The following is a 27,554-nucleotide window of genomic DNA, read 5'->3' as shown; positions in this document are numbered from 1 at the left end:
AGAAAGTATAGGATCTTTAGAGTGGAAAAGAGGGTAGAGGATAAGAGGAAAGGAGAGGTAGTGGGTTTAAAAGTTAAGGTGCTCAGTGGCCTAGGAAGAAGGGAAAGATTGGGGATGGTTAATATCAGCAGGAAGAGAAGTAAGGGAGTCAGTTCTGGGCTCCTTTGGGAGGACGGGCTAAATAAATGACCAAATAAATAAATAAATAACAGGGGGAGGGGAAGCTTGGTTGTGGACTAGTCTAGAGAGCAGAAGGACACGCACGAAGGTAGAGTATTAGTGTTGTAAAGAGGCAGTGAGTATGAGAAGAGGGGTATAATAATTTTTCTGCTCGTGCATCATTCTTAATTGTGCACTTTCTTTTTAAATAACCTGTTGTATTAAGGGATGGAGGCAGTTGAGAGCAGGTAGGCAAAGCTAACAGTGGTGCCTAAGCAGTAAAAATGTAAAGTTTACATAATAGACAAAGATTAAGGGGTCCTTTTACAAAGCCGCACTAGCGATTTTATTGCACGCACCGGATTAGCACGCGCTATAGCATTCACTAGCCAGAAGTCTACCGCCTGCTCAAAAGGAGGTGGTAGCGACTAGCTAGTGTGGCAATTTAGCGCACGGTATTCCGCGCGTTAAGGCCCTAGCAGGGCTTTGTAAAAGGAGCCTAAGTGTTACATACAGTATCAGAAGGAAATTACGCTTACTTACAAAACATTATATTGAAGAGAGTCCCCCACCCTACCAGACTGACAAGGCTCACTCTTTTCCAAGCTGATTCTTGGATGCCTGTTAGACATTGGGGACTGGGAAGAATTTTGTATATATGTTTCTGTTTTATATGGGAGTAGTTCTAAGTGCCTTTGTTGGCGGTTGACATTACTGTTTGATTTACCTCTTGCACAGAACAGTTTGTTTCTAAACCTGTTGCTACAGGTGCCTCTACTTCATGTGTATTGGGTGGCTCTCAGTGCTTGGGTACTAACTGCAGGTGGAGCTAAGGAGCCCAGAGAAGTAAAGCAGAGGCAACAAGAAAAATCTGGAGTGAATTCCTTCTGCAGCTGCATGTGGCTATGGAGATATTACACATCTGTCTAGAACAGTATTTCTCAACTTGGTCCTGGAGTACCCCCTTGCCAGTCAGGTTTTCATGATAGCCACAGTGAATATGCATGAAATAAATTTGCATATAATGGAGGCAGTGTATGCAAATCAAATTTATGCATATTCATTGTGGATATCCTGAAAACCTGACTGGCAAGGGGGTTCTCCAGGACCGAGTTGAGAAACAGTGGTCTAGAATGTCTCGCCTATCTACTGGAAAAGAACTTACTAGAATACATAACTTTTTTTTGTGATATTTGCTATACTTCTATCTGCATCTATAATTGATTTTTTTTGTTTTTCTAGAGCTGTTGTGTCATTTGGATCAAAAAACAGAACTATTGGAATAGCAGCTAAAAATCAGGTAGGTTAAGTGTGTTAATTTGTCACTGAGGCCCCATTGTTCAAAACTAACCGGGCTTGTTTCATTTAGACTGGATTTAGCCATTTTAGTGTGCACATTATTGTGCACTTAATGCACGTTATCCCAGGACAGGCAGGCAGGTATTCTCACTAGTGGGTGTTGTCATCCGACAGAGCCCCAATGCGGATGTCTCACAAGCATACTTGCTTGAAGAAACTTCAGAAGTTTCGAGATGCCCGCACCGTGCTTGCGCGAGTGCCTTCCCGCCCGATGGCCCGGGCGTGTCTCCTCAGTTCTTTTCTTTCCGCGGAGCTGAGAAGTTTTGCTTCAATTCTGCGCTAAGTGAACCCGTGTTCTTGCCTTCTAATCACCGCAGTTTTGGGTTATTTTACTCTTTATCGTGTGTTTTATTCAATCGGTTTCTTATTTAAAAAAAAAAAAATTTCTTCCGGAAATTCGACCGGGTCGGCCGTGTGGCTCAGGCCCCGCTCCTTCGATCTAGCGGCGGAGCTTTTTCGGTTTATGTCCCGGCCAATTACCGGTTTTAAAAAGTGCAGCAAGTGCCAGCGCGCGATTTCGTTGACGGACCCGCATTGACGCTGCCTGCAGTGTGTTGGTCTAGAACATATTCCGAAATCGTGCCGGCCTTGTTCCTCTCTCACAGCACGTGCTTTTAAACGTCGCTGTTTTTTGTGGGAGTCGATGTTCAAGATGGAAACTGCTAAGGAACCTTCGACTTCAGCTTCGACCAGCACTTCGCCTACACCTGCGAAGCCTTCCACTGCTCCTGCTACATCGGGTCTTCTGAAGCCGGCCTCCTGCTCCGGTGCCTTCTTCGGTCTCCTCAGATCAGGTACCTCCTCAGACCATTCCCCCGGTGGTTATCAAAGTGCCGAAAGCTTCTAAGCCAAAGCACTCGACCACTCGGGACCGCGAAGACCGTTCAGGAGGTCCCACTTCGGGTGTGGCTCCCTCCTTGTCGGCTTCGTTGCGGTCGATTATGGAGGCTCAATTCATTGAGATTATGACCACAATGGGGCCCAAGTGGCAGGCTACCCTCGCCGGTCGCTCTCGCTGCTCGGGGAGGAGGTAAAACCAGAGGACATAATTTGAGGTTGAGGGGTGGTAGATTCAGGGGCAATGTTAGGAAATTCTACTTTACGGAGAGGGTAGTGGATGCCTGGAATGCGCTCCCGAGAGAGGTGGTGGAGAGTAAAACTGTGACTAAGTTCAAAGAAGCGTGGGATGAACACAGAGATTTAGAATCAGAAAATAATATTAAATATTGAACTAGGCCAGTTACTGGGCAGACTTGCACGGTCTGTGTCTGTGTATGGCCGTTTGGTGGAGGATGGGCAGGGGAGGGCTTCAATGGCTGGGAGGGTGTAGATGGGCTGGAGTAAGTCTTAACAGAGATTTTGGCAGTTGGAACCCAAGCACAGTACCGGGTAAAGCTTTGGATTCTTGCCCAGAAATAGCTAAGAAGAAAAATTAAAAAAAAAAAAAAAATTTAAATTGAATCAGGTTGGGCAGACTGGATGGACCATTCGGGTCTTTATCTGCCGTCATCTACTATGTTACTATGTTACTATATCAACAGTGGACTTGTTATCTTGTGCTTGAGCAGCAGTGGGCGTAATTTGTGACTGTCTCTGGGGAAAATGACAAGTCACCAGAAACAAAAATAGCTTTAATGAATTGTATTACAAATTGTTTGCTCTAATAGAACAGTCTGAACCCCATCCTTTATGTGAAAAGGTTACAGAATTCAGGGTTATTGCAACTGTACAATGGTAATTATTCAAACACAATAATTACCATTGTGTACTAAGTTAAAATGGTATGATATACTCCACAGGATATTCATTAAGCAGTCACATTTGAACTTCTTCAGATCACTGCCCTCTTTACTGTCATTACAACCCATTTAATTAAATTACAGTGTTATCCTAACCAAAATATTTTTATAATTTTGACTTGTGCAATTGTACCTGGCTATCATTTACTGTAGATGGTTTTATTTATGTATTTATTTTCATGTTTTGATTTGGTTTTATTTATGTATTTATTTTCATGTTTTGATTTTGTTTTGTTTGATTTTAGAACATTCATCTCAGATGTTTGATTAAACTATTTTCAAATTGGCATACATTTAAGTATCTACTTTTTCTAACTGTATTGGGTCATTGCATGTCTGCTCACTTTCCATGCCAAATTTGGCTTCTCACATAACTTATGACATGATTTAAATAGGCATCATGCACAATGGGATTATGCACTACCCACCCCCTGTTTTCACTTTTTTCCCGATGATTTAACACTTAGATTTTATTTCTTGTACAACCTCACTCTATTCCTGAACTCTATTCAATCCCTTCTCATGAAAACTCCTCCTGTAGGAAGTTTCATTTGCATACTTTTGCTCCTCCTCTTACCTCCTGAACTGCTGTCCAATACCTCAGATGTCTTCCTACAAGTGAGACGGTAGGAGCTTGTCTTTATCCCAGGACAAGCAGGCAGCATATTCTTAACGTATGGGTGACTTCACCGACGGAGCCCCGGTACGGACACTTTTTACTAGAAAGTTCTAGTTGGCCGCACCGCGCATGCGCGAGTGCCTTCCCGCCTGACAGAGGAGTGCGTGGTCCCCAGTTTCTTCGTTTCTGCGGAGCGAAGAAGACGCATGTGGTTTCAACGGCCGTTGAAAACATCCTTTTTGCCTTCCCGCTCGCGTTATTTTCTTGTTTTTTCTCCTTTTCCCTCTTCGGTTCTCTTTTTTCTTCGATTAAAAAAAAAAAAAAAAATCTCTCTATTTCTCTATTTTTTTGAATCCGGCCCAAGCGGGGCGTGTTGTCACCATACAGGCCTCCGGTTTTGATTTTGCGGAGGCCGTGTTTCCCTTCATGCCCCCTCAACCGGGCTTTAAGAAGTGCCAGCGGTGTGCACGCCCGATCTCTCTCACTGACCCACACAATTGGTGCCTACAGTGTTTGGGTCCAGAGCATCGGGCTGACACCTGCACCCGCTGTGCCACTCTTAAGAAACGCACATTAAAAAATCGGCAGATCCAGCAGAACATCCTTTTCGGTACCGGATCTGCTATGGAACCTGCTGCGACGTCGACGGTACCGCAAAAGGTGGCACAGACTATTTCGACGACGCCCGATCCTTCCTCGGGGTCGCTGGCACCAGGTAAGCCGGCTAAGAAGCCTTCCACCTCCCTTGAGCGTCCACCGGCCACAGTGGCAACGCCGGTCCTCCCAACCTCACGCCGACCCCGCAAACGCTCCGCCCCGATCTCGGTGAGTGCCTCGTCATCGGCCTCCTCATCGCCGGGGCGTGGAGCAGCACCTATGGAACCGAAAAAGAAAAAAGCGGTACCGGTGCCACCCCTGGATGACCGCATCGCGGCCATACTCCAAGACAAATTACAGGAACAGCTGCAGCACCAACTCCAGCACCTGTTACCGACTCTCTTGGCACCACTTCTTTCGGTACCGGACCGGCCCGAGCCTCGCACCATCCCACCGGTGTCCACCCCCTCGGTGCCGCTCAACACTTCTATGCCAATCCTCTCGGCTGAACCACTCCGTTCTCATCCTGTGGTACCAACCCGATCTGAGGCCGATCCTCCTCGGGACCAGGAAGGGCACCGCTCTTCCCGGGACCGAGAACGGCACCGCTCTTCCCGGGACCGGGATCAGCACCGGTCTTCCTCTCCTGGTACCGCCTCAATGCGCTCTGGCAAGTCTCTTTCTAAGACCCGCCACACTGAACTTCCCACCCAGACATCTCGGCGTGCGCACACTGATATCAGGGACCCAGACTTATGGGAAGAATCCCCACCCGGTACCGATGATGAGGCTTCATCAACGGACGAGGAACCCTCGATGGTCGATACCAGTTCCAAACCTGAACAGTCCTCATTCACAAAAGAAATTTGTGAATTTGTGAAATTTCGGCGGCTCTGTCTATCCCTTTGGAGTCCGACTCTAAGAAGTCCCAGGCTTTCCTTGACGCCCTGGACTTCGAACAACCCCCCAAAGAATTTTTAAAGTTACCCGTCCACGACATCTTACGGAAAACTTTTTACAAAAATTGGGAAAACCCTCTCGCGGTACCGGGTGCCCCTCGAAAACTGGATATTTTTTACAGGGTCATTCCTATCCCGGGGTTCGACAAACCTCAACTACCCCATGAATCCCTTCTAGTGGAGTCCACCTTAAAGAAAACCCAGGGCTCCAGTGTTTATGCCTCCACCCCTCCTGGCAGAGAGGGCAGAACGATGGATAAATTTGGCAAGCGCCTTTATCAAAATTCCATGCTTGCCAACAGGGCTAATAATTACACCTTCCACTTCTCCTTTTATATGAAGCATTTGGTGCAACTTTCCTCCTTACAAAAGTACATCCCTGAGCGTAAGGTCCCGATTTTTCAACAACAAATTTCCAGTTTGCTCCAACTCCGGAAATTTATGGTGCGGTCCATTTATGACTCTTTTGAGCTGACCTCTCGAGCATCTGCCATGGCTGTTGCCATGAGGCGCTTGGCCTGGCTGAGAGTTTCTGACCTCGATATTAATCACCAAGACCGCCTGGCTAACGCACCTTGTCTTGGTGATGAACTCTTTGGGGAGTCCCTGGACTCAACTACCCAGAAACTCTCGGCACACGAGACCAGGTAGGATACCCTAATCAAACCTAAAAAGAAGACTCCACCTGCTTGTCCCTACAAACAGCAGTCTTCCTACCAACGCAGGTTCTCGGCCAGACCTCTCAACCCGCCTCAACAACAACAACCTCGCCGGCCTCGTCAGCAGCACCACACTCAGGCACGTTCACAGTCTCGCCAACCTGCCAAGCCTCTCCCGCAGTCAAAACCGTCTCAGCCCTTTTGACTCTTTTCTCCAGGGCATAGCCAGTCTCCCACCATCCTTGCCTCTGCCTCAGCCGATAGGAGGACGTCTTCAACTCTTCCTCAACCGTTGGGAGGTCATCACATCAGACCTGTGGGTTCTCAACATCATTCGCCACGGCTACTCTCTCAACTTCCAGACTCTTCCACCAGACAATCCTCCCATAGAGTCTGTTTCTCACTCCTCTCAATCCCCCCTCCTCCTGAGGGAGGTCCAATCCCTCCTTCTCAATGCCATCGAAGAGGTGCCCCAGACCAAAGGGGTCAGGGATTCTACTCCCGCTACTTCCTGGTTCCCAAGAAGACAGGAGACTTCCGTCCCATCCTCGATCTCCGGAACCTCAACAAGTGTCTGGTCAAGGAAAAGTTCAGGATGCTCTCCCTTGCCACGCTTTACCCTCTTCTCTCTCATCACGACTGGCTATGTTCCCTAGACCTCAAAGAGGCCTACATTCACATTCCAATCCATTTGACTTCACGTCGCTACCTCCGATTTCAGGTACAGCACCGCCACTATCAGTACAAAGTGCTACACTTTGGCCTCGCATCATCACCCAGGGTGTTCACCAAGTGCCTTATTGTGGTGGCGGCCTTCCTCAGGTCTCACAACCTCCAGGTGTTCCCATACTTGGACGATTGGTTGGTGAAAGCTCATATGTCTCAGCTTGTGCTACAAGCCACTCAACACACCATCTCTTTCCTCCATCTCCTGGGGTTCGAGATCAACTACCCCAAGTCGCATCTGCTTCCCACACAGCGACTTCAGTTCATTGGAGCCGTCCTCGACACCACTCTGATGAGGGCGTTTCTCCCCTCAGACCGCCAACGGACCCTGCTCCATCTCTGCCATCAGGTGCTCCTTTGTCGCTCTGTTCCTGCTCGGCAAATGATGATCCTCCTGGACCACATGGCCTCGACGGTCCATGTGCTTCCTCTGGCACGCCTCCACCTCAGGACACCTCAATGGACTCTGGCCAACCAATGGTCACAGACCACAGATCCTCTTTCTCATCCCATCTCTATGACATCATCTCTTCAGCAATCTCTTCAATGGTGGTTGAACTGCTCAAATCTTTCCAGGGGTCTACTCTTTCATCTGCCCCCTCACTCCATGATCATAACCACGGATGCCTCCCCCTATGCGTGGGGAGCTCACCTGGGAGATCTTTGCACCCAGGGTCTCTGGACCCCTCAGGAGCGTCTACATCACATCAATTTCCTGGAACTTAGAGTCATGTTCTATGCTCTCAAGGCCTTCCAGCACCTTCTCTACCCTCAGGTTCTTCTCCTGTGCACAGACAACCAAGTCGCCATGTACTACATAAACAAACAAGGCGGCACCGGATCTCCCCTCCTTTGTCAGGAGGCCATCCGCATCTGGACCTGGGCCACGGCCCGCAGTCTCTTCCTCAAGGCCGTCTATATCCAGGGTGAACAGAACTCCCTGGCCGACAATCTCAGCCGCATCCTTCAACCTCACGAGTGGACCTTGGATCCTCCCACACTCCATTCCATCTTTACTCTCTGGGGCACTCCTCAGGTGGATCTCTTTGCAGCTCCTCACAACCATCAGCTGTCCCAGTTCTGCTCCAGACTGGGAAGATAAAAAATGGAATTGCTAGGCTAAAAGATGCTGGGAACAAATATGTGGAGAGTGATAAGGAGAAAGCAAATGTGCTAAACAAATACTTCTGTTCTGTGTTCACAGAAGAAGATCCTGGAGAAGGACCGAGATTGTCTGGCAAAGTTACACGAGAAAATGGAGTAGATTCTGCGCCGTTCACGGAGGAGGGTGTTTATGAGCAACTTGAAAAACTGAAGGTGGACAAAGTGATGGGACCAGACGGGATCCATCCCAGGATACTAAGGGAGCTCAGAGAGGTTCTGGCGAGTCCTATTAAAGACTTGTTCAACAAATCTCTGGAGACGGGAGTGATTCCTGGGGATTGGAAGAGAGCGGATGTGGTCCCTATTCATAAAAGTGTTCACAGGGATGAAGCAGGAAACTACAGGCCGGTGAGCCTCACTTCAGTTGTTGGAAAAATAATGGAAGTGTTGCTGAAAGAAAGGATAGTGTATTTCCTTGAATCTAATGGGTTACAGGATCTGAGGCAACATGGCTTTACAAAAGGTAAATCGTGCCAAACGAACCTGATTGAATTTTTTGATTGGGTAACCAGAGAGCTGGATCGAGGACATATGCTAGATGTAATTTACTTGGATTTCAGCAAAGCCTTTGATACAGTTCCTCATAGGAGGCTTTTGAACAAACTTGAAGGGCTGAAGTTAGGACCCAAAGTGGTGAACTGGGTCAGAAACTGGCTGTCGGACAGACGCCAGAGGGTGGTGATTAATGGAAGTCGCTCGAAGGAAGGAAAGGTGACTAGTGGAGTCCCTCAGGGTTCGGTGCTGGGGCCAATCCTGTTCAATATGTATGTAAGTGACATTGCTGAAGGGTTAGAAGGAAAAGTGTGCCTTTTTGCAGATGATACCAAGATTTGTAACAGAGTAGACACTGAAGAGGGAGTGGAAAAGATGAAAAAGGATCTGCAAAAGTTAGAGGAATGGTCTAATGCCTGGTAACTAAAATTCAATGCAAAGAAATGCAGAGTAATGCATTTGGGGATTAATAATAGAAAGGAACCGTATATGCTGGGAGGAGAGAAGCTGATATGCACGGACAAGGAGAGGGACCTTGGGGTTATAGTGTCCGAAGATCTAAAGGCGAAAAAACAGTGTGACAAGGCAGTGGCTGCAGCCAGAAGGATGCTGGGCTGTATAAAGAGAGGCTTAGTCAGTAGAAGGAAGAAGGTGTTGATGCCCCTGTACAGGTCATTGGTGAGGCCCCACTTGGAGTATTGTGTTCAGTTTTGGAGACCGTATCTGGCGAAAGACGTAAGAAGACTTGAGGCGGTCCAGAGGAGGGCGACGAAAATGATAGGAGGCTTGCGCCAGAAGACGTACGAGGAGAGACTGGAAGCCCTGAATATGTATACCCTAGAGGAAAGGAGAGACAGGGGAGATATGATTCAGACGTTCAAATACTTAAAGGGTATTAACGTAGAACAAAATCTTTTCCAGAGAAAGGAAAATGGTAAAACCAGAGGACATAATTTGAGGTTGAGGGGTGGTAGATTCAGGGGCAATGTTAGGAAATTCTATTTTACGGAGAGGGTGGTGGATGCCTGGAATGCGCTCCCGAGAGAGGTGGTGGAGAGTAAAACTGTGACTGAGTTCAAAGAAGCGTGGGATGAACACAGAAGATTTAGAATCAGAAAATAATATTAAATATTGAACTAAGGCCAGTTACTGGGCAGACTTGCACGGTCTGTGTCTGTGTATGGCCGTTTGGTGGAGGATGGGCAGGGGAGGGCTTCAATGGCTGGGAGGGTGTAGATGGGCTGGAGTAAGTCTTAACAGAGATTTCGGCAGTTGGAACCCAAGCATAGTACCGGGTAAAGCTTTGGATTCTTGCCCAGAAATAGCTAAGAAGAAAAAAAAAAAAAATTTAAATTGAATCAGGTTGGGCAGACTGGATGGACCATTCGGGTCTTTATCTGCCGTCATCTACTATGTTACTATGTTACTATGACTCTACTCTCCTCATCGTCTGACCCCGGATGCATTCCTGCTCGACTGGTCGGATCGGTTCCTCTATGCCTTTCCTCCACTGCCTCTGATGTTGCAGACGCTATTCAAACTCCGCAGGGACAGAGCCACCATGATTCTCATCGCCCCTCGGTGGCCTCGCCAACACTGGTTCTCCCTCCTGCTCCAGCTCAGCTCCAGGGAGCTCATTCCTCTTCCTGTGTTTCCTACTCTACTTACGCAGCAGCATCAGTCTCTACTACATCCCAATCTGTCCTCACTCCACCTGACAGCTTGGTTTCTCTCGGGCTGACCTCTCCAGAGAATCTGTCTCAGCCTGTCCGTCGCATTTTGGATGCCTCCAGGAAACCGGCCACCCTCCAATGTTACCATCAGAAGTGGACCAGGTTCTCCTCTTGGTGTCTCCTACATCACCACGATCCCACCTCGTTGGCGGTGGAAACTCTACTGGACTATTTGCTCTCTCTTTTTGACGCTGGCCTCAAGTCTACCTCAATCAGAGTCCACCTCAGTGCCATCACTGCGTTTCATGAGCCTATCCTCTGAAAACCTCTCACGGCTCATCCACTGGTTTCCCGGTTCATGAGAGGCCTCTTCAATGTTAAACCACCTCTGAAGCCTCCTCCAGTCGTCTGGGACCTGAATGTGGTTTTATCTGCCCTCATGAAACCTCCTTTTGAGCCTCTTGCCACTACTTCACTCAAATTTCTGACGTGGAAGGTGCTTTTCTTCATAGCCATCACCTCTGCCAGGAGGGTTAGTGAGCTGCATGCACTGGTTGCCGACCCACCTTTCACTGTTTTTCACCATGACAAGGTGTTTCTGAGTACCTATCCTAAATTCCTTCCCAAGGTGGTCTCGGATTTTCATCTTAACCAGTCCATTGTGTTGCCTGTCTTTTTCCCTAAACCCCATTCTCATCCTGGGGAACAGGCATTGCACATGCTGGACTGTAAGCGTGCCCTTGCTTACTACCTTGACCGTACCAGGGCTCACCGCTCGTCTCCTCAGCTCTTTTTGTCCTTCGACCCTAACCGTCTAGGTCGCCCTGTCTCCAAACGGACGCTTTCCAACTGGATTGCTGCCTGCATTGCGTTCTGTTATGCTCGGGCCGGTCTCTCACTGGAAGGTGCTGTCACGGCCCACATGGTCAGAGCTATGGCTGCTTCTGTGGCTTTCCTCCGTTCCACGCCCATCGAGGAAATCTGCAAGGCTGCCACTTGGTCCTCAGTTCACACATTCACTACTCGCTACTGTCTGGATACCTTCTCCAGACGGGATGGGCACTTCGGCCAATCGGTGTTACACAATTTATTTTCCTAATGGCCAACCATCCCTCCTCCCCCTCTGTTAGCTTGGAGGTCACCCATACGTTAAGAATATGCTGCCTGCTTGTCCTGGGATAAAGCACAGTTACTTACCGTAACAGGTGTTATCCAGGGACAGCAGGTAGATATTCTTACGTCCCACCCACCTCCCCGGGTTGGCTTCTTAGCTGGCTTATCTTAACTGGGGACCACGCATTCCTCCGTCGGGCGGGAAGGCACTCGCGCATGCGCGGTGCGGCCAACTAGAACTTTCTAGTAAAAAGTGTCCGTACCGGGGCTCCGTCGGTGACGTCACCCATACGTTAAGAATATCTGCCTGCTGTCCCTGGATAACACCTGTTACGGTAAGTAACTGTGCTTTTCTGCTTGTGTTTATTAATTCTTTAAATTCAGTCTTTTTCCCCCACTAATTTGCATGGCTTATTTTTCATGCTGCAGAGGATCCCCTTGGGAGATGGCTCTGGCTGTGGGAGACTGCAGACTCCTACTGTGGGAGTCTGCTTTCAAGGGGTTGACTGTTTTGCAGGGCACTCACTTGGACATCCTGCATTCACTGTTCGGGAGCTCAGGGATTGTTCCCTTGGAAGCATTGTTCGCCCCAGGTTCGTACTTTAGTGGGTTTGAGCACATGCTGTGTGGCTCCGTGGTGGTTTGTCCAGGTTCAAGGCCAATTGTGTACCTCCCTCTGTGCTTGTGGGCTCCGGAGGGGGTTGATCTCCAGCTGGGACATTCTGTCGAGAGGCAGTCAGAAGCAATGGGCAGTCCAGTTTCCAGGCTTGTTGAGGCAGAGGATCTTGCTGTAAGTTGTTTCAGCTACCATCTTACAGCTCCCATTACACAGCATGGCACAGTGAGTAACAGGTTGACAGCCTGAGAGATCAGGTTTTTTTTGGGGGGTGCTCCAAAATCATGTTTTGGGGAGTTTTAAGGTTAGTACTAGGTCCCCCACCTCAAAAGTCCTAAAATCGCCCATTTTTAACTGTGTGGCTTTCCTGGGCTGTTTTTGGCACTAAAATTGCTGCTATGGGCAGCCATCTTGGATTTCCCAATTTGAAATAAAAAGCTTTTAGCTGCCTCAAAACACCTTGTTTTTCCATCAAAAACAGGTAGGATGGACTTGGAGTAGGATACTTCAGATTCATGCCTAATTTGTGGCAGATGGCAATCCTGAGGAGCATCCGTTCTCTCTTCACTGAGCATGTATGCCACATGGCATGTGAGGAGGGTTGGTAGCCACTACTTTAGTCCCCCCCTGTTTTCTAAGGTGGACTAGGCCCCAGACTCCCCCACCCCGAGGAAAGTCCAAAAAGTCTAAGTGTGAGCCAGGGGGTAGCGCATGTGTGTCTCTGGTGAAGTTCAAAACGGGACAGCAGGGATTCCCCCCTCCCCCTTGATTTTATTAATATAATTATTCAGGCCTATCTGATTAACAAGGGTCCTATCTTTATTTTCCCTGAGAGGCACTTCTATAGTGTGTGATGATGCAGCCATAGGACTGCAGGACCCAGATTTGAGGGACACTCCGGATCTTGGGGAGGACCCACTGTATGCAGACTGTTCAAGCCATCAGCTCTGATAGGGAAGATCTTGGAATCCCTCCAGGAGTTAGACACTCTTCAAGCCTTTGCAGCTGCAGTCTTCCTGTTTTCCAGAGCATCCAGACATCACAGAGATGCTTATGGATACTAGGAATGCCGGAAAGGCCCCTGCAGGTGGCCAAGGCTACGTCTAGCTCTATCTAATGGCACTTAACAAATTTTTGTTGCCCCCAAAGGTGGGTGTTGACTAAGGTTACCAAGCATACATCTCTACCCAGTGAGGGTGGTGTGGTGTTGAAGGACACCCAAGATCGCAAAATAGATTTTGTTCTCAGGACAGCTTTTCGACTCCACGGTTTCTGGTTTGAGAGCGATTGTAGTGGCATCTTTTGTTTCCAGAGCCTGTCACTCTAAGTTGTGTAACGATCTAGACACTATTGTGGCCAATGATCTGCCATTTTTGATTGCTGGAGAGGATTGCGTGGCTGATGCCCTATATAACCTGTTCAGGGTTGTGAGCAAGCTGTCAATTTACTGTTATCTACGCATACAGAATGCTGTGGATAAGACAATAATCAGGTGATTCTTCTTTAAAGGTGACCCTAAGTAAGTTGCCTTTTACAGGGCAGTTACTTTTTGGTAAAGATCTGGATGACCTTATGGCCAGTATACAAGACCATAAACTGAAATTTTTTCCAGATAGCAGATCTCAGTCCACTAAAGACACAGGGCGCAGTAATTTTCATGCCTCCAGGTGATATTGCCAGTATTCTAGAAGGTTCCTCAAGCCAGATACCATTTCATAATACCAGACTAAGATTTGGAGGGGCCAGGCGACCCAATCATTGGGAGCCTGCTCTACCTGCTATTCAATGCAGATCATTTGCTAATTGATGTAAACCGCCTAGAACTCTCTGGGTATGGCGGTATATAAGAATAAAGAATAATAATAATACCTCTGCCAGAAAGAAGCAAATATGATGCTGGGCCAGCGGCTGAGCTTCCATTCATTGGAGAGAGGCTCTCGGCAATTTTAGAGGAATGGTCTAAAGATCATCACAGATAGCTGGGTGCTGGACATTCTGCATGAGGAGTACAAGCTCAAGTTCTATTGTCTCCTTCAGGATCTTTTTCTGGACTCCCCAGCAGGAAACCCAGAAAAGGCAGCGAATGTCAGAGCAACAGTCCAGAGATTGCTAGATATAGAAGCCATAGAGTCTGTTCTGGAGTTACTCTGGCTCCGGCTAATACATATCTTGCCAAAAAGGCTCTGAGGATTGGAGATCGAACCTGGATCTCAAAGCGCTCAATTCAGCCCTCAAAATCCTGTGTTTCTGGATGGAAATGGTGAGGTCTGGGGAAATTTCTAGCCTCTCTGGAAATATTTGAGGTTCCATATATTGGAACAGCATTTCCAGTTTGCAGCGTTGTCCTTTGGGCTGGATACAGCACCCCTGACCTTCAAGGTGGTGGTAGTATTCGCAGCCCACCTGTGCTGAATCGGCATTGAAGTCCATCTGTATCTGGATGATTGGTTCATCAGAGCCCAGTTCAAATCTGAGGGACGCCAGGCTGTTCACCAAGTTGTCTAGTTGTTACAGAAGTTCAGCTGGATGATCAGCTTTCAGAAGTCACCTCATTCCGATGCAAGAGTTGGAATATTTAGGAATCCGTTTCACCATGGGAGTGAAAAAAGTATTTCTTCCGGAGGCATGCAAAGCTTCTCCAACAGATCTGATCCTTTCAAAACACACCCATTCCGACAGCCTGGCAGTACTTGCAGGTGCTGGGGTCAATGGTTGTGATCATAGATGTACCCTGGGCAAGAACCTACTTATGTTCACTCCAGGGGGCGCTCCTTTCCTGTTGATGTCCACAGAGGGATCTACTGCATCAACGGCTTCTTTTGACAGCGGAGGCTCATTGCAGTCTAGCCTGGTGGTTGAATCCTCTTTCCAGTAGGAGTTCCCCTCCCCATCTCAACATGGGTGATCTTGATGACAAAGAATCAAACAAAAAGCAAAAATGGAATAAACCACTGATTACTAGATAACTCAAAACAAGGTTATCAGTAGTGAAGTGCTGTACTGAAGGAAAAGGATTTCAGAAATCCACACCAAAAGATCATACAATCTCACATAGGCTTAAGTGTGGATGGGGGTTTCATTCATTGATCCAAAAACCTTCAGAAATTTTTTTTAAATTAAATGTTATTTTAATCAAACTTTCTTTTGTGGTATTTTTAAAAAATTTATCCACTCATTTTTTACTTTTAAATGTTTACTTTTCAATTTTTCAATTAATTATAAATATTTTTATTTGTTCCATTAGGGAATATGCACAATACCCTCCCATCGATAAGAGTACAATGGATGTTTTTTTTAATGTACAGTATAGTAAAAGCTGTTGAAAATTCAAAGTTCAACAGCCACTTATCTTATCAGCAGCATGGGGAGATTCTTGCTTTACTCCTCCTGCCGATCACTTAATGTCTTGTGTACTGTTGCAACTCTATGGCTGCTGATGGTGCTTGTTTCGCCCTGTAACAGTGAGCTTTTTCAAGGCAAAAAATCTTCAACAGTTGAGAAAGTCGACTCTGTTCCACTTTGCAAAGGCGTCTTTGGAAGCAACTGCATCAGACACAGCAGGCAGAATTCACAACTCTGGACTGAGGGTGGTGCATCATGTGAGGATGTATGATCATTTGGCGTGGATTTCTGAGATCCTTTTCCTTTGATATGGCACTTCACTATTGATTAAACCTTGATCTTGATGAGATGCCAGCTTTTATGACTGGGGAGTGCATTGTGAGGAATATCCGGTCCAGGGGCGCTGGTCCCCTACCCATAGAAAGTGGTCCATCCAATTGTTTGGAACTTCGAGTGATTTGTCTGACTCTCCTGAAATTTGAGTGTGTACTGCAAAGCGGGTCGAGTCTTCTTGGACAATGCTAAGGTAGTAGCCTATGCCAATTGCCAAGGGGAACAGAGTGCACCCCTACACTTGGAAGCCCAAATGCTTTTTTGATAGGCAGAAGTTCATCATCTTGCATTTTCAGCAGCACATGTAGCCAGGTGGATTTATTCAGATGCCAAACCCTGGATCCTGGGGAATGGTTGCTTTCCCAGAAAGTCTTCACTTGTATAGTGAAAAGATGGTGATATCCGAAGTTTGACCTGATGGCGTCGGCTGCCAACAAGAAAGCAGCTCTATTCTTCAGCAGAAGACACAAACCAGGCAGCGAAGATCTGGATGCCATGGTCCAACTGTGGCCAAAGGTAGGTCTCTTCTGGGCCTCCCCTCCGTGGCCCACGATAGGGCGCCTGCTGCATAGAATCATGGTGCACCAGGGAAAGGTGATTCTAGTGGCACCAGATTGGCCAAGATGACTGTGGTTATCAGACCTGATACATCTACAACCGGATCAGGGTCTTAAGCTTCCCTGTTATCCACGTCTTCTCAGCAGGGCCCTGCAGGATCTGGAATGCATTGGTCTTATAGCATGTCTCTTGAGTGTGCCGCACTAGTTTGCAGGGGGTACTCGCATGGTGTAGTTGCTACCATTTTACAGAGTAAAAAGAGATCAACCATCACAGCATACACAAAGGCCTGGAAATGTTTCCAGTCCTGGTGCGCTCGGAGGAGTGAAGACAGGGCTCTGCATCAATCCCGGTGGTGCTCACTTTTCTATAGGAGGGCCTGGAAAAGGGTGTAGCAATCAGCTCTCTGAGAGTTCAATAGCCAGGCTTTCTTGCTTCGGTCCCAAACCTCATGGGGGCTGTCTTACAGCTCATCCAGATGTGATTAAATTTTTGAAGAGCGCTTTGCTGTCTGCTGCGGCAGTCGTTTCTGACTTAGAATCTTAACCCGATTCTCAAGGTTTTTGCAGATCCCCTGTTTGAGCCACTGGACCAAGTTTCTTTAATGGATCTCGCCATCAAGACTGTTTTGGTGGCCATTACCTCTGCTAGGAGAGTATCTGAACTTCAGGCTTTGTCCTATAGAGATTCTTTTCTTAAAATTATGGACTCGAGCATGACTGTGCACTGTACCCTCTTAACCGAAAGTAGTTTCTAGCTTCCATATCAATTAGAAGGTGTGTTGCTAGCCTATGCATCCTTGGGTTTGAGAAAACATAGGATATTAAAATCTCTGGATGTGTGCAGTGTTTTGTTGAGGTATTTGGAAGTTGCAAATGAATTTTGTTTGTCAGATCTGTTTGACTTGGTGGCAGCCTGAAAGAGTTGGCTGGCATTGAAGGTATCAATTTCCAGATGGAATTAGATGGCAATTTTTTCTACCTATATCAGATCTGGGAAGAGGCCTCCTATATCTTGTAACCCATTTTGAGCTCCTTGGGGAGGCCGGGATAGAAAATGAAATAAATAAATCAGTGAAGGCCCACTCCACACAAGGTGTTGCTTCCTCATGGGCTGAATCTTTAGTGGTTTTCCCAGAAGAGATTTGCAGAACCACCACTTGGTCTTCTCTGGAAATATTCACTAAGTTTTACAGAATAGATGTGGCAGCCAAGGGGGATTCCATATTTGGATCTTCGATTCTGGTAGCAAGCTCATTGGTTCCACTCTTAAGTTTTGAGACTGCTTCATTACGTCTCGAAGGTTCAGGAATAGAGTGGGGCTATATAAGAAGGAAAGATTTAGATTCTTACTTTGTTAATCTTCTTTCTTGTAAACCCGCATTGTATTCCTGAAGCTCGCCCTGGGAGATACCGATTCTCCTGCTGTCTGCCTCGGTGAGTACTGGTAAGTTGGACTTTTTGTTTTAGTCACAGATGGTATTCTTGTTAAGGTTAGACAATCCCATTCTTCACTCCAGGGGGTTTATTGGTTCTATGCCTCACACCTTTAGTGCAGGCTGTGTTCTCACCAGGGCTGTGGAGTCGGTAGATAAAGCCTTTGACTCCGACTCCTCAGTTTCTATTACCCAAAATTGTCTCAGACTCCACAGCCCTGGTTCTCCTTCAGTTGTTTAATTATATTTGCCATATGTTTATTTGTTGTGCTGTTTATTAATATGAGCAGATTAGCCATGTTTCTCGGAGTTTCTCTGTACCCCTCCCTTTTCTGTGTCCTCTACAGAAATGATTCTGCTGTATTACAAAACTGAGGAATTAGAGGGCAGTTCAGAGGTAAGAGGAGGAGTAAAAGTATGCAAATAAAGCTTCCTACAAGAGTTCTTGCGAGAAGGTTTCGACTGCCTGAAGGTTCAGGAATAGTGTGGATTTACAAAAAGGAAGATTTAATGAGCTAATTAATCTTTCCTTTTTCCCTTCACTTAAAAAGCTTTTCTTTTGACTCTTCTCTTTGCCATTACACACCACATCCACATGTTTTCATTTATAAATTTTGTTTATATATTTTGTGGATTCCTGAGGAAGGCATTGATTGCTGAAACATGTACCATGTCTGGTCCTGCTCTATAGCAATGCTCTTACACAGCTGTCCATAACTGAGAATTAATTGGTGACCATTACTTACTTATCAACAACTTTCTTTATACTTACATTTTTGTTTTATCTTGATGCTGTGTTTTGTTTTGTTTTTTATCTGACCCACCCTTTGTAACTTTTTAAACTATATTTGTGGGTATTTTTGTTCCTTTTTCGGTCTCCCCAAGTTCAAAACATGCAGATTTATTATTTTTTTTTTTTTATAAGGTTACACAAATTTGTCCATCTGTGGGAGAATGACAAGTGGGTTGGGTTAGATAATTGTAGTAATTACCTGTGAAATCTAGGAAAAAGCAACATGTCTTTCATTTTTGCAGCAAATCACTCATGCTAACAACACTGTATCAAACTTCAAGAGATTCCATGGCTGGACCTTTAAAGATCCAGTTGTCCAGAGGGAGAGAAAAAATCTGACTTTTGATTTAGTTCAGATGAATAATGGAGGTGTTGGTGTAAAGGTAAGAACATCAGATTGATCATGCCAGTCAAGTTTATTCCGATTGTATAATGTTGATTGTTTGTAGCCTGGGCTCAGGAACTTTTTGTATTTCTCTGTGCATCTCTTAACAATTCAGTGGGCCTGAAAAGTAGCATTCTTTAGACTATGTAGCTGTTGGTCAACAAGAGTCTAAATGGAGAGCTGTAGAAAGCTGCACGTTCTTAAGGCGACAACTGCATTGGATTTGCAGGACCCTGTCATTCATGTCTATGTGACACTTGAATACACTTTGTAAAAGGACCCTGTGCAGCAGGGTCCTTTCTTTTCCTTGCCCACACCCTTTTTTTTCCCCAGCCAGTCTGCTTATTCTCTAAGCCGGCAGAGCTGAAAGTGAACACTCCAAGCACCAAAAACCATGTAAAGGGATGAAAAAACTGAAGAAAATAAGAAAAAGGGGAGAGCAGAAAAGAAACACTCCTTCAGGCTCATGTTCAGAAGAGAAAAACTACAGGTGGCAGTAGAGCTCTCCTTGTGAAGTAGTCGCAGAAAAACATCTGGAGTGGATTCCTTCTGCAGATGGCTCACAGCCATTGGGAGATAACCACTTGACCAGAATGACTCATTTCTTGTACTGCAGCCTACCTCAGCTCTGAACAGTAACTTGAACAAGAAGAATCATTGTCTCATGCTGGGAATGCCTCTTCAACTCCAATCTTTGGGCTGCTAGTCAGACACGGTGTCTAACTGTACCTTCATCCCCATGGACCAATGACATTGCTAACAGAAGAGTGGAAGTGAACATGCTGACAGAAGGGTGGAAGCGAAAAGTACAGTTGGCACCCTTTGAGACACTGCTGAGCCTCCTAAGGATGCCTAACAGTCTGCGCTCAAACCCCTGCTAACAGTAGGTAAGAATAAAGCGAGGATGGTCCCAAGCTCCAAAGATGTAATGGAAGCTAGCTAACAGATACCACCAACTGCTGTGTTAACATGCCCATTGAAATTGACATACCTAATTCAGTCTGACTAAAAGGTAGGGCATGGCGAATCTTGGTTAATGAAGACTGTAGTGTGAGGTTCTGTTATAAAGAGATTAAACATGTCTGAACTCTGCTTTCCCATTTTTCCTGTGTAGGTGATGTACATGGGTGAGGAGCATTCCTTCAGTGTGGAACAAATAACAGCCATGCTCCTAACTAAACTAAAGGAGACTGCAGAGAACAACCTGAAGAAGCCAGTAACAGACTGTGTCATATCAGTAAGTGCCCTCAAACTTGTGTCAAATCTTGAGCACTGAATCAGAACTATGAGTATAATATCATAAGAGTACTTTATAGTTTCTGGATGTATGAGTAGAGCAAACAATTTTCGATGCATGAAGACTGAAAGCAGTAATAAAAGTTCTTTTTTTTTTTTTTTTAAAGTACAGACTGGTATGCCTTTATTCACAACCCTTTCATTTACCCTTTTCTTATAGTCCAGCTGCACCAGTCTGCACAGGTGAGTTGTATTCTCATCCTAACATAGTAAATGATGGCAGAAAGACCTGTGAGGTCCATTCAGTCTAACCAACAGTCACATTCATTATCAAGGCAAGGTTGAACCAACAATCCAGTAATAGTATTACATATTATCTTAATAGTTGAACTTTAAAAAGTGTCTTCCAGGGGCTCTCGTGAGCAGTACCAAAGATGGCGGTTTAGAGCTTTTGCTCAGCTCCTTCCCATCTATTTTTTCAATATCCTTCAGATTGGAATTTTCATTTGTATCTCTTTGATTTCTTTAAATTCTTTTAAAATGGCTACATTGAAGCATACCATATAACACTCAAATCAAGGCATTACAAGAAAATCAGATCTGGTATCCCCTTGTAAATCACAAAAAAAGACGATAAAACAAGAATTTTGTCAAGTAAAGGAAATTGCTGAAAACAAGGATTCTCTTATCAGATCTAAAGGAAGATACATATAAAATAAAATCTATCAGCAATATCAGCTAGAGTTTCAGAGACAGGGAAAAAAAATTGAAGCACATGTTGAAAAAAGCTGCTATCGTCATATGCTCAGTTACCATATAGAGCAACATAGTGGAAGTATGGATTCCTGAGAAAGGCTTTATTCACTGAAACACAGACCATGTTAGGTTCTATTGTTCACTATTGTACATCGTGACCTGTTTATTTTTGTTAATAAAGATATTTTATATTTCATCCTTATGCTATATTGTTTCCACTTTTTGTTGGAAAGATAGTATTCAAATTACATCTCCAATATGTATTAACATTCCAAACAAATCTGTTGACATGGTTAAAATCCTAGGTGTAATTATAGACAACCGACTCAACTTTTGTTCGCAAATAGGTACTGTGGTATGAAGCTGCTTTTACAGACTTAGAATGATCAGATCTCTGGCAAAAATCCTGGCACCATCATCAATTAATATTTTAATGTATTTATTTATCTCGAAAATAGATTATTGTAACCCCTTATATCAGGGAATCTGTCAGAAAGACATTAGGCGCCTACAGTTGATACAAAATACTGCCATCAAAGTGATTACAAACTCTGGAAAATATGAACACTTTACTCCTCTTTTTAAAAAAAAAAAGGTCTTTCTGAATGATTGTTGTACACTTGTTGTAATTTTTTGAAAATGAATAAAGATATTAAAAAAAAAAAAAAAAGCCCACTGATTCTGGTACAGCATCTGAATATATCATACGGCCTGATCCAAATACATGTTACCCTAGAGAATATTTAGAAACCTACATTTTCCCATTTCTTCTGCCAGCTCTGGCAGAAAAGGAAAAGCATTTTGAGCGAAAGAGAACAAAATTTATTGCCTGTGATTTCTTCACAGAATGGCTATACAACTTCAACCCAAAAAGAAAAGATGAAGCCTTTGTAGATTTCCCCAACATCCCATTTGTGGCACAGAGATTAAAGGAGCATCCTAGACCTCCAATTCCGCTGTCCCTATTGATATCAGAAGAAGAGGCTGCCTTAATTATTCAGTCATTCTGGAGAGGTTATCGGATGTGCTGCTCTAGTGAAGTTCAAGAACTGCGCCAATGGCAGAAGCAGTTGAGAGAGGTCAAGCACATTAATTTGAAAATGCAAAAGTTTTGGGATATGCAGGAAGCCAAAGTAAGAAAAAAATTCAAGAAAGTGTCCGTTGGAACTGGGCCTAGTTCTAGTAAAACATTGTCACCACTAGCCGAAGACCTTCACTAAGCAATGTTGGTGAGAGATAGAGAAAAAATCTGGTAAACTGTACCACTGAAAATGATTAAAAATACCAATTCGTAGCAGGAGGTATGGTCAAGAGTGGTTCTGAATACTTCTCAGTGGATGGATTTTGGAAGAAGAAAATTCTTTTGTTTCTTAGATATAAATAGAAAATCAAATGTTATAGCTGCTGAGTTAACTGAGAACACACCCATCAAAGTTGGGTAGCCTTCCAAGTGTGATCTTCCTAGGGTCTTCAGGCAGATTGAAGATATCACTTTCAATCAGATTTTTAAATTTTTTTTGCTTTAGAACACATCACATCTTAAATACCTGACTGGAAAGACTGCAGAAATAGTAAAAGCATGTGGTTCTGTTAGTTTCCTGTTTTATCAGTGACTTGTTTTTTTGCCAAAAGTGAGAATCAGTCCAATTCTTAATATATCAGAGCCCACAGGAGATTCAGCAGCAGCTGCTTAAAAAGTACTTAGGGCAAGAAATGGGGAGGGTTGCTTTTATGTTTATAAAGTATACTGATAAGATGTTCAAGTGTTCTATTTAATATTGTTAATATGAATTTTGTACACTTGATGAAAGCTTAAAAATGAATAAAGAATTAAAAAAAAAAAAAAAAGCCCATTGGTTTCCAGTCCAATACAGGATAATCTATAAGATTGCCCTCTTAATATTCAAAACCCTCAAAACTAAAGAACCGGCTTTCCTCAATTAAAAATCTTATACTTTATGAATCTAATAGATCCTTAAGATCCTCTGGACAGCATCTACTTTGGGTTCCTTCTTTAAAAATAATAAATGCCCGTAGAACAACAATATTCTCAGTTACCACACCCATACTCTGGAACGCATTACCTACTTATCTTCGGGCAGAGCAAAATTTAGACAAATTTAAAGGAGCTTTAAAAAGCTTCCTATTCATTGATACCTTCGACTAATCATGCTACTATTCTTTTCTCATTGATCTCCTTAGTCCTTTTGTTTTCTCCCATATATGTTCTCTTTCCTGTATTTATTGTATTTCTCCCTCCTTTCCGTCTTGTTCTTATTACATTTACTTTGTCCTTTGTTTGTCTGACTAAATTTCATCTATTTATTATTGTTTTTAATTCTGTTCTTGCCCCCATTTTATTGTTGTAAAATGCTTAGTATTTTGATAAGCATTCAATCAAATTTACAATAAACTTGGAAACTTGGACTTTTTTGGGTTACTGTTCATCCCTTTTTGCCAGGTCTCTTGCTTGGTCAATACCTTGGTTTGCATAAGCAAGTGGCTGCTACGTGCAGCCGCAGCTGAGCTGAAAGCCTTCCATCTGACATCGGAGGGAATGCTTTCATGTCAGCCGTGGGTCACACACATAGGAGCCGCTGCCTGTGGCTTTTTGAAGAGAAGTGACTGTGGCTGTAAGGAGGAGGGAACTGGCCAGAAGGTAAACACCCGCGAGAGGAAGGCACTTACTTGGGACATGGAGTGAAGTGAGGGAGAGGGGTATGTTGGGAGAGGGGTGCGTTGGAACACTGAAAGTAGAATGAGGAACCCCGTACGTAAGTACGAGTCCGACGTATGTTGGACTTCATATAAGTAACAAAAGCAAAGGAATAATCTTAAGGACCACATGCAAGAAAACAAATCTAAACGGAGCTAAATGAATGTTATGATGAACGAACATAACACATCGCAATAAAGAAGCTGATTTTCTCAACATTTTATCAAAATCTATCAATTATTTATTATAATTGTATTCAAACACATTGAATAAATGTAATTTAAACATTTAATTCATAATATTCCCCAAGACTACTATCCCCAATAGAGACCAGTGAATAAAGTGCATTGCAAAAAATAAAAAATACAAACCTAATCTAAAAAGTCCTGTTCATAGACTACCACTTCCAATAAACGATCAGTAACTTCAGTTTAAAGTGAGAAGAAAGCTTTGTAACTTTGTTCTCCAATCCTTGTGGCAAATACTTTTAGTTCCTTAGGATAGACAAATGTATTAAACAAACATGACACAACAGAAAGCAATGTAAGCTAACGCCCCAAAATTCCAAAATATTCATAGCTAATTTAGATCTAAGAAACAAACCATAAGAGTTTCAACTGGCAGTGAAGGGAAGAGAGAGAGGTGCTGGACCTGCAGGGAGTAGGAGAAAAAAGGAAAAGAGATGCGAAACCCAAGGGGATGAAGGAAGTGAAATGTATAACATGGAGGGAGGGAGGAAAGAGAGGGTGAGAGACACTTTGGTGTAAGGGGAGTAAGAGGGGAGAAGTTAGACACAGGGAGATATGTAAAAAGAGGAAAGATGGTGGGCATTGGTGGGAGCATAGGGACAGGGACACAAAGGGGAATGCTGCATGGTAATGGTATATGGACACAGGTCAGTGGGGCAATGCCAGACATAGGAGGGTATATGGACACAGAAGATGGCTAGACATGAGGGAGAAGAGGAACACAGAAGAGATATGTTGGACTTGGGAGGGAGGCATAGGACCACAGAGGATTGACACTGGGCATGGAGGGGATAGGGACACAGAATAATGTTGATTAAGGAAAGGAGATGGGCACAGGGGAAATAGTAGAAAGGGGAGAATAGGAGACAGAATGGAGATGCTGAACATAGGGAAAAAAGCATACACAGAGATGGATGAATGGATAAAGACGTCAAATGGTCAGGAGACCCTGGCAAGTGAGTTAAGAGTAGACAGAATGAAACAGAAACTAGAGCTTGAGACAAATACAATGTGAAGAATAAAATGATCAGAAAACAAAAGATATAAAAAAAATTTTATTTTCTATTTTGTGATTAGAATATATCTGATTTGAAATATGTATCCTGCTAGAGCTGGTGTTAGACATAACTGGGGACCGTAAAGCCCAGACCATGCTTCTTTAGCTTCCAGCTGGCTTGGGGCTCTCTGACCAGGGGGCAGTTGTCCTAGTTGCATTCCCTTAACACTGTTCCTGCCATGTGTGACTGAAGTGTTCTTATAGCTTGATTTTCTATGTAGCATTCTGTAGTAATTTGACTTTGGTTTTCTCGATAGTGGAGGGGATATTTGTGCGGGGGAGGAGAGGGAGATTAGGGTTTTGTTGATCCTTGTTCTGTATTTGTGATTTACAAAATGACAATTGTACTGAATATTATTTCTTTTTATACTTTAATAAAATAAGTACAATTATCCCAGGACAAGCAGGCAGCATATTCTTAACTCATGGGTGACGTCACCGACGGAGCCCCAGTACGGACCTTTTTAACTAGAAAGTTCTAGTTGGCCGCACTGCGCATGCGCGAGTGCCTTCCTGCCCGACGAGAGGGAAAAACTATGGATAAATTTTGTAAACGCCTTTTCCAAAATGCAATGTTAGCCAATAGAGCAAACAACTACACCTTCCACTTCTCCTTCTACATGAAGCATCTGGTGCAACAACTCTCCTCCTTACAGAAATATCTTCCTGAACGTAAGGTCCCTCTTTTCCAGCAGCAAATCTCCAGCCTCCTCCAACTCAGGAAGTTCATGGTTCGCTCCATTTACGACTCGTTTGAGCTGACCTCTCGCGCATCTGCCATGGCGGTGGCTATGCGCCGTTTGGCATGGCTGAGAGTCTCTGACCTTGACATTAACCACCAGGACCGCCTGGCTAACGCACCTTGTCTGGGTGATGAACTCTTCGGAGAGTCCCTGGACTCGACAACCCAGAAGCTCTCAGCACATGAGACCAGGTGGGACACTCTGATCAAACCTAAAAAGAAGACTCCACCTGCTCGCCCCTACAGACAACAGTCTTCTTACCAGCGCAGGTTCTCGGCCAGACCTCTCAACCCGCCTCAACAACAGTCTCGCCGTCCTCGCCACCAGCATCAACCTCGGGCTCGCTCGCAGTCTCATCAGCCTGCCAAGCCTCTTCCTCCATCAAAACCATCTCAACCCTTTTGACTCCTTTCTCCAGAGCATAGCCAGTCTCCCACCGTCACTATCTCCCCCTCAACCTATCGGAGGACGTCTTCAACTTTTCCTCAGACGTTGGGAGGTCATCACTTTGGACCAGTGGGTCCTCAACATCATTCGCCACGGCTACTCTCTCAACTTCCAGACTCTTCCACCAGACAATCCTCCCGTAGAGTCTGCTTCTCACTCCTCCCAAACCCTCCTCCTCCTGAGGGAGGTCCAATCCCTCCTTCTTCTCAATGCCATCGAAGAGGTGCCCCCGGACCAAAGGGGTCAGGGATTCTACTCCCGCTACTTCCTGGTTCCCAAGAAAACAGGAGACCTTCGTCCCATCCTCGATCTCAGGGACCTCAACAAGTGTCTGGTCAAAGAGAAGTTCAGAATGCTCTCCCTGGCCACGCTTTACCCTCTTCTCTCTCACCACGACTGGCTATGCTCCCTAGACCTCAAAGAGGCCTACACTCGCATCCCAATCCATCTGAATTCCCATCGCTACCTCAGATTTCAGATTCAGCACCACCACTATCAGTACAAAGTGCTACCCTTTGGCCTCGCATCATCGCCCAGGGTGTTCACCAAGTGCCTTATTGTGGTGGCGGCCTTTCTCAGGTCTCACAACCTCCAGGTGTTCCCCTACTTGGACGATTGGTTAGTGAAAGCACCTACGTCTCCACTTGTGCTGCAAGCCACTCACCACACCATCTCTTTCCTCCATCTTCTGGGATTCGAAATCAACTATCCCAAGTCGCATCTGCTCCCCACACAGCGACTCCAGTTCATTGGAGCAGTTCTCGACACCACTCTGATGAGGGCGTTTCTCCCCTCCGACCGCCAACAGACCCTGCTCCACCTCTGCCGTCAGCTGCTCCTTCATCACTCCATTCCAGCTCGGCAGATGATGGTTCTCCTGGGCCATATGGCCTCGACGGTCCATGTGCTTCCTCTGGCGCGACTCCACCTCAGGACACCTCAGTGGACTCTAGCCAACCAATGGTTACAGACCGCAGATCCTCTTTCTCATCTCATCTCTGACATCGTCTCTTCAGCAATCTCTTCAATGGTGGTTGAACTCCTCCAATCTTTCCAGGGGTCTACTCTTTCATCTACCCCCTCACTCCATGATCATGACCACAGATGCCTCCCCCTATGCGTGGAGAGCTCACCTGGGAGATCTTCGCACTCAGGGACTCTGGACCCCTCAGGAGCGTCAACATCGCATCAATTTCCTGGAACTCAGGGCCATGTTCTATGCCCTCAAGGCCTTCCAGCACCTTCTCTACCCTCAGGTTCTCCTCCTGTGCAAAGACAACCAAGTCGCCATGTACTACATAAACAAGCAAGGCGGCACAGGATCTCCCCTCCTCTGTCAGGAGGCCATCCGCATCTGGACCTGGGCCACGGCCCACAGTCTCTTCCTCAAGGCTGTATATAACCAGGGCGAACAGAACTCCCTGGCCGACAACCTCAGCCGCATCCTTCGACATCACGAGTGGACTCTGGATCCTCCCACACTCCACTCCATTTTTGCTCGCTGGGGCACTCCTCAGGTGGACCTCTTTGCAGCTCCTCACAACCATCAGCTGCCCCAGTTCTGCTCCAG

General features: G+C 45.3%; 1 protein-coding gene across 1 annotated transcript in view; it reads left to right on the top strand.

The window, feature by feature from the left end:
- The window catches only part of HSPH1 (heat shock protein family H (Hsp110) member 1), a 161,714-nt gene that overhangs the window by 6,132 nt on the left and 128,028 nt on the right, over positions 1-27,554 (top strand). Inside the window, exons 2-4 of the mRNA XM_033950106.1 lie at positions 1,402-1,459; positions 18,639-18,779; positions 19,896-20,018. Of these exons, the coding sequence (XP_033805997.1) occupies positions 1,402-1,459; positions 18,639-18,779; positions 19,896-20,018 (322 nt within the window). The remainder of the gene's footprint in view (positions 1-1,401; positions 1,460-18,638; positions 18,780-19,895; positions 20,019-27,554) is intronic.

This window comes from Geotrypetes seraphini, chromosome 6 (genome assembly GCF_902459505.1).
Source record: "Geotrypetes seraphini chromosome 6, aGeoSer1.1, whole genome shotgun sequence".
NCBI lineage: Eukaryota > Metazoa > Chordata > Amphibia > Gymnophiona > Dermophiidae > Geotrypetes > Geotrypetes seraphini.
Note: the sequence above shows the minus strand (reverse complement) of the source record. Positions and strands in the feature narration are given on the sequence as shown.